This window comes from Mustela erminea, chromosome 3 (genome assembly GCF_009829155.1).
Source record: "Mustela erminea isolate mMusErm1 chromosome 3, mMusErm1.Pri, whole genome shotgun sequence".
Taxonomy (NCBI): Eukaryota; Metazoa; Chordata; class Mammalia; order Carnivora; family Mustelidae; genus Mustela; species Mustela erminea.
In genome coordinates this window covers 32,813,577-32,827,408 of record NC_045616.1, presented here as the reverse complement: position 1 = coordinate 32,827,408, position 13,832 = coordinate 32,813,577, and the positions used below count along the sequence as shown (strand labels likewise).

The following is a 13,832-nucleotide window of genomic DNA, read 5'->3' as shown; positions in this document are numbered from 1 at the left end:
ATGTACAACTGTAGTGTAGCACAAAATGTCCCATATTTAGATGACTTTGGCTTCCCGAGTACTTAAAGCATTAAAGGATGAGACTGCTAGTCACACTTGAATGTAAACTCTATGTGTTTCCTAGATTTCAGAAAACTACTTGTAATTTAGGACAGATGCAGCTATTTAGTAAAGGGTCCACCACATTTCAGTTGACCTTAATCCACTATCTCCAAAAAACTATGTTGTTATTTTCATGGGACAACTGTACTCAGCAAATTCAGCTCTGCTAGTGAGCAACATACAGAGTGGAAAACTCAATCCAGTGTTCTGGCTCTGAAAGCCACAGAGCTAATTAAAGTGCACCATTTGTCAAAGTCAATGGAAAACTTGCGTCTGGATCAGCTTTAAAGGATATTAAAAGATGAAATGGGTTCTAGCACCAGGGAAAGGAAATTTCCTATTCTTAAATAGAACCAACACCCATACTGTGTGTATCCTAACATGTTATCCTACAGAATTCTTTATCTTTTCAGCAATTTTATGGCAGCACTTGGAAAACAAATTAAATGCTTGTGCTTTTACTCCAATGCTGATATGTATACTAAAAACAAAGTATTTTGCAGTGGTCAAAATATGCTGTCACGGACCTTTTAGCATTACCGGAGAATGAGGGCTATAGGAATAAATCCTCAAATCTTCCAATGTGGCATGTCAGTAACAAAAATAAAAAGGAGGGGGGGGGCGCCTGGGTGGCTCAGTGGGTTAAGCCGCTGCCTTCGGCTCAGGTCATGATCTCAGGGTCCTGGGATCGAGCCCCGCATCGGGCTCTCTGCTCAGCAGGGAGCCTGCTTCCTCCTCTCTCTCTGCCTGCCTCTCTGCCTGCTTGTCATCTCTCTCTGTCAAATAAATAAATAAAATCTTTAAAAAAAAAAAAAAGGAGGGGGATGAATACAGATGTACTGTTTGTACTCCCATTTTCCTCTCTGATTCTTCGTGTCTTCTCCCAGTAGGTGGGAGAGATAGGTACTGAATGGGTAAGTACTCAACTGAACTGGAAAGGCTGGCTTAGGCCAAGCTATACTGAAGAAATCGAGCTGAAACTGGGGAACAATGTTCCAACATGTAATCAAGCACTGAATTAGTTATCTGAACCAGAAATTTTAGCTGCACTGTGGCTACACTACCTTTCAAATTCTTTCTATTGTGTGGGAATGAGAGGAGAAAACAGAGAACAATAAATCTGGTAGGCTAAAATCTGTTATAATCCCCTCACAGAATCAGAGGTATAGAGCTGAAATAGAATTTAGAAAAGATTGAAACTATGCTCTTTGTTCTTCATGGAAAAAGGCACAGACTTAGTGACTTGTCCCACACTAAGCAGAAATTATTTTTTTTTAATTTTTAAAAATTTATTTATTTGAGAGAGAAAGAGCTCAAGACCGAGGGACAGAGTGGGGCCAGGGTGGGCAGAAACAGACAGAAATGGACAAGACAACTCTGTGTCATGGGGCTCTATGACCTAAGCCAAAACCAAGAGGCAACACTTAACTTACTGAGCCACCCAGGCACCCTAAGCAAATACATTCTTCTCATGTGTTGACATTTTGCCCCTTCCAGCTCAGGCGAAGCTGTACAGCAGGAACCTATCTCTTCCTTGTAGCCTTTGTACAGCAAGAGTGATAAGAACATAGATTTCTTTCTTTTGCACAATCCCAGGACCCTGGGATCATGACCTGAGCCGAAGGCAGAGGCTTTAACCCACTGAGCCACCCAGGTGCCCCCCCCTTTTTTTTTTCACTGTTCAAATTTTATTTGGTATTTTAGTTGGTACAACAACACTTAGTTGGTTGTACGGTTTTTTTACATCATATGGCAATGTACACTATATTCTGACATACATGGTACACGAAGTAAGATCCTTTCGAACAGTTACGCACGATACATGCAATAATGAATTTATACGTTGGAGCCCAGGATGTGTTGGAGCCCATCTGCTGCAAAGACCACCACTCATTACTTCAAGTACCCTCCTTAATGTCCATTACACAATTACCCAATCCCTCTAGTCAGCTCCCCTTCAGCAACCCTCAGTTTGTTTCCTATAGTTAAAAGTATCTTACGGTTTGCCTCCCTCTCTGTTTTCACCTTATTTTATTTTTCCATCCCTTCCCCTCCGTTCATCTGTTTTGTTTCTTAACTTCCACATATGAGTGAAATCATATGGTATTTGTCTTTCTCTGACTTATTTCATTTAGCCTAATACCCTCTAGTTCCATCCATGTTGTTGCAAGTGCCAAGATTTCGTTTTTGCCAAGTAATAGCTTTTTGATGGCTGAGTAATATTCCACCGTAGTTACATAAAATGAACATTAGGGCTCTTTCGATAGTTTGACTACTGTGGACATTGCTGCTTTAAACATTGCGTGTGCCCCTCTGAGTTGGTACATTTGTACCCTTTGGATAAATACCTAGAAGTGCAATTGCTGGGTTGTAGAGCAGCTCTATTAAATTTTTTGAGGAAGCTCCATACTGTTTTCCAGAGTGGCTGCCCCAATTGGCATTCCCACCAACAGTGTAAGAGGATTCCCCTTTCTCCACATCCTTGCCAACATCTGTTGTTCCCTGAGTTGTTAATTTTAGCCATTCTGACCCATACGAGATGATATCTCATTGCAGTTTTGATTTGCACATCCTTGATGCTAAGTGAGGTTGAGTATTTTTTTCATGTGTCTGTCGGCCATTCATATGTCTTCTTCAGGAAAGTGTTTGCTGCTCTGCTTTCTTTTGGAGTATATGTGAGAGAAGGAAATACATATGACCCAGAGATTAAAGTTTGCTTTTTGAGATATATCAGCCTATAATGTATGTGAACAATTATATGGCTCACTGTAGATCTATTTGCATAATACTTAGTTTATTACATACCAAGGAATTCCATGATTGGGACAGTTTAATGTTGATCACTAATATCCAAATCAGAAATTAAAAAACAATTTTTCACATACTAGGGATTGTTTTATTTCCTCAATTCTTAACCATTTAAAAACACTTCAGTAGACTTTAATAGCATTTTAAATGTTATTACATATGAGTTATGGAAGCATCAAGTATTACAATTGCTGTCATTAATAGCCTGTACTTTATGCACTTTCCTTTTAATACAAATATAGTATCTTAAAATCCTCATTTATAAGTTAATCTAAATTACATTATTATTTCCAATTATACAGCTGAGATGAAATCTATAAGGAAAAAGGTATTATGACATTACTCTATTACTCTATTTAAAGGTATTATGACATTACTCTAGTGGTGTATATTGATGTCTCACTACTAATACTATTAACTGATGTCCAGGAAATGTGCATATGGTTTAGTGTTTGTGCTATTTGAACCTCTTGCCCTACCCCCACCACCAGCTAACCTCATCTTCAACAATGTTCCAGTATTGGCAAGCACAGTTACTTAATCATATCAATATTATCTGACTCATTATGCACTAGGATATACTCACCATATCAGAATCTATGTTCTTATGGCTTTTCTTGTTTTCCACAGGGCTAAAAATTGATCCAGAAAGGAGTTCTCTTTTGTATATAATTTCCATGGTTTTCAGAATGAATTGCACATTTGAAAAGATGTTTGGATACTTGTGATATGAGTCTCCAGAGAAACAAAGTGCTATTGTAAGAAAAATAATTTGGGATAAATATTTCATTAGTATCTCGCATTGTATTTCATTTGTCTTTTAGTTACTAAAATATAATTAAATTCAATTCTTAGATGTTGAAACTGCTATACATTTCCCCATCTAAGATTTATATGCTATGTATGACCCCTGCTGGCATATTAGGAAACTACAAGGTAAATAATACATAAGAGTTAATATAATTCAGAACAGCAATTGCATAATGGTCAAATGTCCAATTAAGTATAGTTACCGCACAACAATGGTTGGAAAACTCCAGGTGAGTTATAACATACTCTATTCATAATAGATACTTAGAAACTGTAATCCTACAAACAAATCATCACTGTTAACCCTACATTCTCCAGTTTTATTCATTTTCAAGATGTTATTGCTGTTGATTATTTTAAAGAATATATTTTAAGTATAGCTACAATTATGTCAACATAACACTAGGTGGTATTTAATAGAATTATCTTTATGTTGTTCTTTTTGTAAACTTTTAGACAATTTTTGAATTTCAATCTATTGACAGTTGAAAAAAATGATAACAACTACTCTTTTACTGGATGGCTACATGGTAAGGAAGCAGATGCTAATGGCCCCAGGTAAAAATCATTATGTTGCTAAGGCTCTACTTAACGGTATTTGATAGAGGGTAAAATCTAGGGATTTTATCCTTATATGAAACCAAGTTATTGGTTTTCTTGGGATAGATCTACAATAACAAGCTAATGTGAGATCTTGAAATTTTATTCAAATTTTTCAAAATTTATTTGCCACTATCATCTGATTATTTGATGAGTCACTACGCTGAACACAGTAAGGAGTTAAAAAGAGGATTATAATATATGAAAAATTCAAAACAAGTGATATGGCAGACATAAATTCTTATTCTGCTAGTCTGTAGTCTTGTCTTGGTTTCAAACTGTCAGAATTTGTAGTAGTGTTGCAATTTACTGTTCAGTCTCCAAAACACTTCTACTATTATCTCCTAGTCCCTCCTCTATGACTTTTTCCACCAAATATTCCCTTTCTTGTATCTTGAGTCTCTTTATCTCTTATCCTCTTTTGACCTTGTTTTTTTTTTTTATTTAGTCCATTAACCAAAAAAGTTTATTTAAAACTAAAAAAAAAAAAAGGTTTTTTGAAAAGACAAATTGACAACCCTTACTAAAATCAGAAATGAAGAGAGATGGAGCACCTGGGTGGCTCAGTGAGTTAAGCGTCTGCCTTCAGCTTGGGTCTTGATCCCAGAGTTTCAGGATCCAGCCCCACATCAGGCTCTCTGCTCAGCTTAGAGCCTGCTTCTCCCTCTGCCCCCACCCTGTTCATGCTCTCTTCTACTCTCTCTCAAATAAATAAAATCTTTAAAAAAGAGAGAGAGATGAAGGGACATGTTACATTAGAAATACAAGAGACTACTATGAAAAAATTATATACCAACAAATTAGACAGCCTAGAATAAATAGATAAATTATTAGTAACATAAAACTGAAAAGACTGAATCAAGATAAAAAAGAAAATATGAACACAGTGATTATTAGTAAGGAGATTGAATCGCTAATCAAACCAGAAAGATTCACTGATGAATTCTACCAAGCGTTAAAGAGAATACCATTCCTTCTCAACCTCTTTCAAAATACAGAAGATCTTTGAAGGAACTCTTCCAAACTCATTTTACAAGACCAACATTACCATACCAAAATCATACTAGGATGCCGCAAGAAAAGAAAATTATAGGCCAATAACCCTGATGAACATAGATTTAAAAATTCCCAATGAAATATTAGTAAACCAAATCCAGCAAAACATTAAACAGGTCATACACCATGATTAAGTGGGATTTATTCCAGAGACACAGGATGATTTAAAATCCTTAAATCAGTCAATGTGATACATCACATTAACAAAATGAAAGCTAAAAATCATATGATCATCTCAATAAATGAAGAAAAAGTGTGTGACAAAAATCAACATCCATTTATAATCAAAAGAACTCTCAACAAAGCAGGTATAGAGGGAACATAATAAAGGCTGCATATGACAAATCCACAGCTAATCAAAAATCCACAGCTAATATATATTCAAGGGTGAAAAGCTGAAAGTTTATCCTCCAAGATCAGGAACAAGATAAGGATGCCCATTCTCACCACTTTTATTCAACATAGTACTAGAAGTCCTAGCCAGACCAATTAGGCAAGAAAAAGAAATAAAAGGCATCCAAATTAGAAACAAAGAAGTGCAACTGCTTTTTTAACTTGCTTATTCATCTAAACTATTGATATACTTCTCTTTCCCTGTATAGCTAAGCTTTCTGTAATAGTTCACCGTCTGTGTCTTCTGCTTAAACTTTCCCGGTACTTTGTTTACCTCCAATCTGAATTTTGCTTCCACCTCTCCAGTGGGAACCCTCCCAAGGTCAACAGTGATTTTCTGCTTACATAATCCCATCAACTTTCAGACTTCCTAATATTTAAGACTTCTATATCTCTTGATGATATTGATCTTCTTGAACCTCCCCTCTTGAGATTTCTCTGTCATTACTCCCTTTTATTTCCCTTTACTGATGTATGGCACTCCAATTATCTACTAAATGTTTATGTTTCCCAAGCCTTTTCCTAGAATTAATTTCTCTACCCTCAATACCTCCCACCCAAGGCTTATTTCAGCCATCATAACATGGATGACCATCAAATCATCTACATCAGTATCTATGAAATAAGTGAATCCCAGTCTTTGCTTATTTCCCTAGTTCCAAATCTGTATTTCCAACTGCTCACTGTATATATATATCTGAGTGACCTTCAGATTTCAACATGTCCAATGATTCTTCAAGATTTTTTCAGTGTAGAGTACCATTATCTTGACTGTATTTGTAAAATTTATATGTATTTGTAAAATCTATATGTAAAATTTTAGATTCCTCTGGAATTCCTCATTTTCCCTTACATAGAGCCTACATTCAATTGATCATCAAATTTAGTGTCTTTTTCCTCCTCAACATTTTTCAAAACTATTCTACTCTATCTCATTCACATTTTAAAAGTTCATAATCTTTAACATCTCCTGCTCAACTAATGTCATAACTAATTGGTGCCCTGCATCCACACTCTTCTTACTCTAGTTTGGCATCTACATTGTCACTAGTATTACCTTACTAAACTTGAAATCTAGAGAGGTAGAAACTATTACAGATGAGGAAACTGAGTCACGAGCAAGGTCATGCACTTAGGTAGAAAAGTTAAAAGTAAAACCCACACAGTCTAGCCCAGAATCTGTGTTCTGCAATACTGTACTTATTACTTTTCATGAAAAATAAAATACAGCTTATGTTCTTTATAGTGATAGTGTGAGCTACTCAAACCATAACTTAAAACATTTATAAGTGTAGAAAATAAAAGATAGTCTACCGTACAAATATGGTTGAAGCCTAAATAAATGTTGCTTAAAACTTTCTAGGTGACCATGCAGGAAATATATAAAAAGTCGTAAGAAGACCAAATAGCCAATCTGTCAAAAGAAAAAGAAAAAGTATTTTTGTGTTGCATCAATAAACGTTTAGAAACTATATGGAAACTAAACCATTTTATTATTACATTTGCTTTTGATGAAACAATTTCAAACTCACTCAAGCTTATGTGCTTTTGAAATAACTTTAAAACATTTATATCAAGGTTGAAATACCAGTCCCAAGAAACTTTTATAAATCACCTCTACATTATATATAATGACCAATACTGAATGCTATTTTGTTCCATGTCCTACAGAACAGTATTTTTCAAATTGCAAGTCATGCCCCTTAAGTGACTCATGAAATCAATTGAGAGGGGATTTTTAAACAAAATAAAAGAAAAGAAAATATCGTAGTACACTGCACAGCTCCTTGTTTCGGTATATAAATCAGTATGTATTATGTGTATGCTGGATTGCAATGCAAAAGATATTTCTTTCTATGAGTCTCAGTCAAAACAGTTTAAAAAACATTTCTTTAGATAGTTTTGAGAAATACTGTGCTTGGGATTCCCTTATGAAAAAAAGTCATTGTTAAATAAACACTACTATCTTACCTCTGTGAAGTTTCATGTGTAGCAAGTTTGTTTTACATAATACAAAAAACGGAATATCTGCAAAAATATATGATGTGCGAAATTTTCAGAGAATATGAGAAAAAACCCACAGACTAGAGAAATAAATGGAAATAAAATTCTTAAATTGTTAAATCATAAGATTACAGAAAAAAAACAAATAAAACAATATCACTATCAAGATACATGTAGTCCAAATCCTCCTAACAATGATGCAGGGTACTAACTGTCAGATCCACATGTAAAAAGTAATAATAATAAAGTAAAAAAGATGATTCTACAAGTCTCAGTGATTCAACCAAGACAATTTTTTTATAGATTTTATTCATTTATTTGACAGACAGAGATCACAAGTAGGCAGAGAGGCAGACAGAGAGAGAGGTGGAAGCAGGCTCCCCGCTGAGCAGGGGGCCCAATGTGAGGCTCTATCCCAGGACCCTGAGATCATGACCTGAGCCGAAGGCAGAAGCTTAACCCACGGAGCCACCCAAGCGCCCCCAACAAAGACAATTTAACAAATAAGTGGCATGACTGAACTTTGAACCCAAGACTGTGCTGCACCAAAAGTCATGAACTTTCTATTATAGCAGAGATTTCCAAGTATTTTTATCACAAAATTCTATTGGTAAAATAAATTCTGAGAATGCACCATCAATATTTATAAATGTATCTACATATTATAAATATCTACCATTTATAGATTTAAATAAAAAGAAAACATTTATAAAGCATATCCAAGGGACCTCTTCATACAGACCACTTTGATAAAGTACTATGCTTCTCTAAGAGATTGAAGTTAGATGGGAAGTGGAAATTGTCATTTTAAAGAATACTGCAGGGGCGCCTGGGTGGCTCAGTGTGTTAAGCCACTGCCTTCGGCTCAGGTCATGATCTCAGGGTCCTGGGATCGAGTCCCACATTGGGCTCTCTGCTCAGCAGGGAGCCTGCTTCCCTTCCTCTCTCTCTGGCTGCCTCTCTGCCTACTTGTGATCTCTCTCTGTCAAATAAATAAATAAAATCTTTAAAAAAAAATACTGCAGTATTCTAAGTGTGAATATTAAAATAAAAATACTCCTTGTTATAGACAATGGATGAAAATTAATCAAAGGGGAAATAATTTGCAAGCATTAGAGATGGATGTTGAAAGGAAAATTCATGTTCAAGAATTTCACATCATACAAAATAGAAAAATACACGAAAAACAGATCAGTTTGCATGATCACTGTATTATACCCCAATTTGGTCGTAAGTTTCACCTGATCCAGAGGCTCTCCCTTGTTAAAACTATGCTTGGAAAAATGGTTTTATAAGCTTTCATCTATAATATTCTGAAAGCCTAAATTTTATTTTAAAATCTGCCTTTCTATATCTCTAAAATATTCTGGTTCCCTCTGTGCATATTTCCTCAAGTCTCATTTGTGTACCTATTCTTTCTGTAGCTTGACAGCTTGAGCTTTGCCTCTTAAACTGGATCTCTCCTTGTCAATTCCTCTTTCTTCACTCTCCCATCTTTCCTTCCTTTATTCCTTACTACCCTTCTTTCCTTCTCTTTCTATGACTACTTCTCTTAATTTTTCAGACTCTATTATCTAACAGTGAAATAGAAATACTGAGTAATATTTATTATGTGTGAGATTTTAATGGTAGATTATGTGCTCCATGGTTTTTTACAGATGCTTGAAGAACACTATATTTCTATCAAAAATATATTAAACTATTGTTGCTTATATATTATTCTCTACACTTCGGTTAAATAGACTTTAATACTTAAGATGATTCTACACTCAGAGATAAATAATGAGGAAAGAAGGCACACAAATTGTGAAAGTAAACAATATTATTGAATCAAATATTTCTGGCTCTTCATAATGCTGAACTATATACTACTTTATCAAAAAATGGTGCATAGGAAGGTGGGTGATGCTTCCCTAGCAATAACTTCCAGTATAGCATACTGTCGGTATAGCATACCGTCAAAAAGAAAAGATCAAAAGGGTGGTTTCCAATTGACTGTTAGATATATAATAAAAAGTCTACAAAGTCAAGAAGGATAAATGAAATGGCTTCTTGTCTGAAATCAAAGGTACTTATAGAGCATGTTTATTTCCACTAGCTAATTTATATTATCTAGAAGAACAATAAGGAGTAGACTTTAAAATTAGTAAATCTGAGACCCAAGGTCACTGTATAGCATTATGGCTGAGAGTCCACTGGGTTTCAAAACCTTCTCTGCTGAGACCTTGAATAATAACTTAGACTCTCGGGGCACCTGGGTGGCTCAGTGGGTTAAAGTCTCTGCCTTTGGCTCAGGTCATAATCCCAGGGTCTTGGGATCGAGCCCCACATCAGGCTCTCTGCTTAGCACTGCTTCCTCCTCTCTCTCTCTCTCTCTCTCTCTCTCTCTCTCTCTGCCTGCCTCTCTGCCTATCTGTGATCTCTGTCTGTCAAATAAATAAATAAAATCTTTAAAAAAAACCTTAGACTTTCTATGTCACAGTCTGTAAAATAATGGCCAATGATAGCACTTACCTTTTAGGATTATTATAAGGATTAAATAATTTAATATGTTTAGTTCATCTAAAGCACTGATCATATAGAGATATAGATATCTTTTTAAATCTCTATAATAATTTTATAATATTTTATATATCTCCATAGGAGATATTTAAAACAAGGAAACAGGAAAAAGAAGAAAAAATCATCATGAGAACATCTTGCTTCTCTTCTCCCATCCTTCTTCTATGCAAAGCCTCAGTTCTTCACACATTGAATTTCTATTATGTGCTCTCTGAATCTTGCCTCGTCTCCATAAGTCTTCTACTCCCAAACATGTCAGAGCATATCTAGGCTTGATTTCTAAGGATTAAAATATAGTATCTTCCAAAAATTCCCTGGCTGTCATGAATATTTTTATGGTTGTTTTCTACAGTTCATAGTCAAAACTGAATAAGAAATTTTTCTTGCAAATAATACTTAATAATTTTTGCAAGTAATTCTTAAAATACATACATCCTAAAAATAAATATTCTCAAAATTTTTTCTTCTGGCTTTTCTTTATTTTCTTTGCAATAAAACCACTACTTAACCTAAATTTTTCTGACTCATAATAAATTTTGCAACTGGCAACCATGATCATCACAGGGAATAGAACTATATGTCGTCCAAGACCTTATAAAACATGCACCCCATGAAGATATTTTCCCATCTTATGGCTCTAGATGACACATAATACTGAGAGAACAACTCATCTTCTCAAACTGGGCAACTAGTTAAGGTTATCTGTTGACATTTTTAAATGGAAAGTGGCATTTTAAAATATTTAAAATAGAAAAGAGAAAAGTTACACATATGCAGACATTCATATAAACTTGACCTTAATTATATATTATTTTCTTACATAGTTGGTGAAATCATATTTTCCCAAACTACCTTCATTTGGATATCAAGTAATAATGTATTATCTACATTTAAAGGAGATTAAAATAAACTACCAAACAAGAGAATGTTCCATAATAAAACCAAATGGTCTGTTTAGATCCTAAAGCAACTGTCATGTAACTACATGTAGTATGTGTAGCAATTAAAACATATTTAGAATATTTTAAAACGTACCTTTATCAGCTTTATTTCAACTGAATATAAGTATGTCTTTTGTAATGCATCACAACAGAGTCTATATAAAACTGATTCCGCAACAAAAAATAAGGTAGGCAGATGATCATAATCAAAGGAAGCATGGTCCAGGGAAGCATAAAGCATATTTAAAGCTTCTGAAATATTAAAAAGGTAGAAACCACAATTTGAAGATCTTGCTTTTGTCTGCATGCTACAATTAAGCCTTACAATTAACTATTTATTGTCACCAAGACCAGACTGTGGTTTTTAAAATATTAAAAAATTTAAATGTTAAATATTTACAAATTCTTTGACACCCCTTCCATTAAGAAGTGAAATCTAAAAAAAAAAAAAAAAAAAGGTGAAATCTATATCCCTTTCCTCTTGAACATGAGTAGGTCTTGTGACTGCTTTAACCAATAAAATGCTAGATCAGAAAAGGCAATAGAGCTGCCACTTGGATCTCTTTCTCAAGATTCTAGCTTTGGAACACGTAGCTGCCACTTAGGAAATCTAATAACTCAGAAGTCACTAAATTGGAGAGACTACAGAGCTAGAGGTAGAAGAGAGAGAGAGAGATGCCCAAGGAGCTCCAGCTGTTCCAGCCAACACAAAATAGATCACAAGGCCATACAAATAATAATGGGGAAATGAGGCAGAACTGGGTGATAAAAGAAAGGTTGATATCCAAGATCTATAAAGAACTTCTCAGACTCAACACACACAAAACAGATAATCATATCAAAAAATGGGCAGAAGATATGAACAGACACTTCTCCAATGAAGACATACAAATGGCTATCAGACACATGAAAAAATGTTCATCATCACTAGCCATTAAGGAGATTCAAATTAAAACCACATTGAGATACCACCTTACACCAGTTAGAATGGCCAAAATTAGCAAGACAGGAAACAGTGTGTGTTGGAGAGGATGTGGAGAAAGGGGAACCCTCTTACACTGTTGGTGGGAATGCAAGCTGGTGCAGCCACTTTGGAGAACAGTGTGGAGATTCCTCAAGAAATTAAAAATAGAGCTTCCCTATTACCCTGCAATTGCACTCCTGGGTATTTACACCAAAGATACAGATGTAGTGAAAAGAAGGGCCATCTGTACCCCAATGTTTATAGGTCGCCAAACTGTGGAAAGAACCAAGACGAATGGATAAGGAAGATGTGGCCCATATACACTATGGAGTATTATGCCTCCATCAGAAAGAATGTAGCAACATGGATGGGACTGGAAGAGATTATGCTGAGTGAAATAAGCCAAGCAGAGAGAGTCAATTATGATATGGTTTCACTTATTTGTGGAGCATAACAAATAACATGGAGGACATGGGGAGATGGAGAGGAGAGGGAGTTGAGGGAAATTGGAAAGGGAGGTGAACCATGACAGACTATGGACTCTGAAAAATAACCTGAGGGTTTTGAAGGGGTGGGAGGATGGGAGGTTGGAGGAGCCAGGTGGTGGGTACTGGAGAGGGCACGTATTGCATGGAGCACTGGGTGTGGTACAAAAACAATGAATACACTGAAAAGACATTTAAAAAAAAAAAATGACAGCAAATGAACCTGCAAATATGAGAATTTGTCTGAACCAAGAGATTTTTGGAAAAAATAATTGAATTTGAATCAGACATATTATCACTACTGGTACAGCTAACAGGAGGTAATTGAAAAGTTCCTCTAAGTTAAATTAACTCCTAAGACTATGATCTTCTTTTTTTAGATGTGGTTATTGGTTTTGTGTTTTTTCCCTTTCTTTTCTTCTTAATCATGACCTATAGTGTTGTAAATCTGCCTCACAAAATACATCCTAATTACTTTTTCTTTTAAAAAAATGAAAAATAAAAAGACTAAGCCTCCCCCATCAGTTTAAAAAAAAAAAAAAAGATAGTGCTAAAGATAAGTGCTATAAAGAGAAGAGTGGAAAACCTAGAAAATCAAGGCAGAGGAAATAGGACCCCTCAGAGATGAATGAGAAAGAACACAGAGCTAAGGCCCTAGAGAAAACTACAAAGAAGGGCTTCTGAAGGGCTGTCATGTAAATATCTAAAAAGAAGAGCAAATGCAGGGACCAGAGGAAGGAAAAGCCTTAACACATCCAAGGAATAGAAAAGAGATCAGTATGGCTAGAGCATAATGAATCGTAATGAATAAGAAGGGAAGGCAGCCAGGAATAAGATCATACAGAGCCTTGTAGTCAGGGCTTCTTTAAAGCATAATCAGAAGGCACTAGAAAAGATTTAAGCTTTAGTATGATCACTGCTGCATGGAGAGTGAACTATAGAATGAGGAGCAGACAAGAGATTTGCAAGACACAGATGTGGAGGTTTTTCAGTTGTGGAGCTGTTACTAAGAATTTATATTTAGGGTTTTTATTTGGAGTTCAGTATCTTGAAGAACGAAAAAGCTTTTGGCTGTGTGTAACAGGAAATGCAAAGAAACCGTCTTTA

General features: G+C 35.3%; 1 protein-coding gene across 2 annotated transcripts in view; it reads right to left on the bottom strand.

The window, feature by feature from the left end:
- The window catches only part of TMEM232 (transmembrane protein 232), a 284,240-nt gene that overhangs the window by 227,844 nt on the left and 42,564 nt on the right, over window positions 1-13,832 (bottom strand). For both annotated transcript variants that reach the window (XM_032335576.1, XM_032335577.1), the window contains exons 8-10: window positions 11,371-11,528; window positions 7,084-7,183; window positions 3,497-3,663 (exon numbers count right to left, since the gene is read on the bottom strand). In XM_032335576.1, the coding sequence (XP_032191467.1) occupies window positions 3,497-3,663; window positions 7,084-7,183; window positions 11,371-11,528 (425 nt within the window). The remainder of the gene's footprint in view (window positions 1-3,496; window positions 3,664-7,083; window positions 7,184-11,370; window positions 11,529-13,832) is intronic.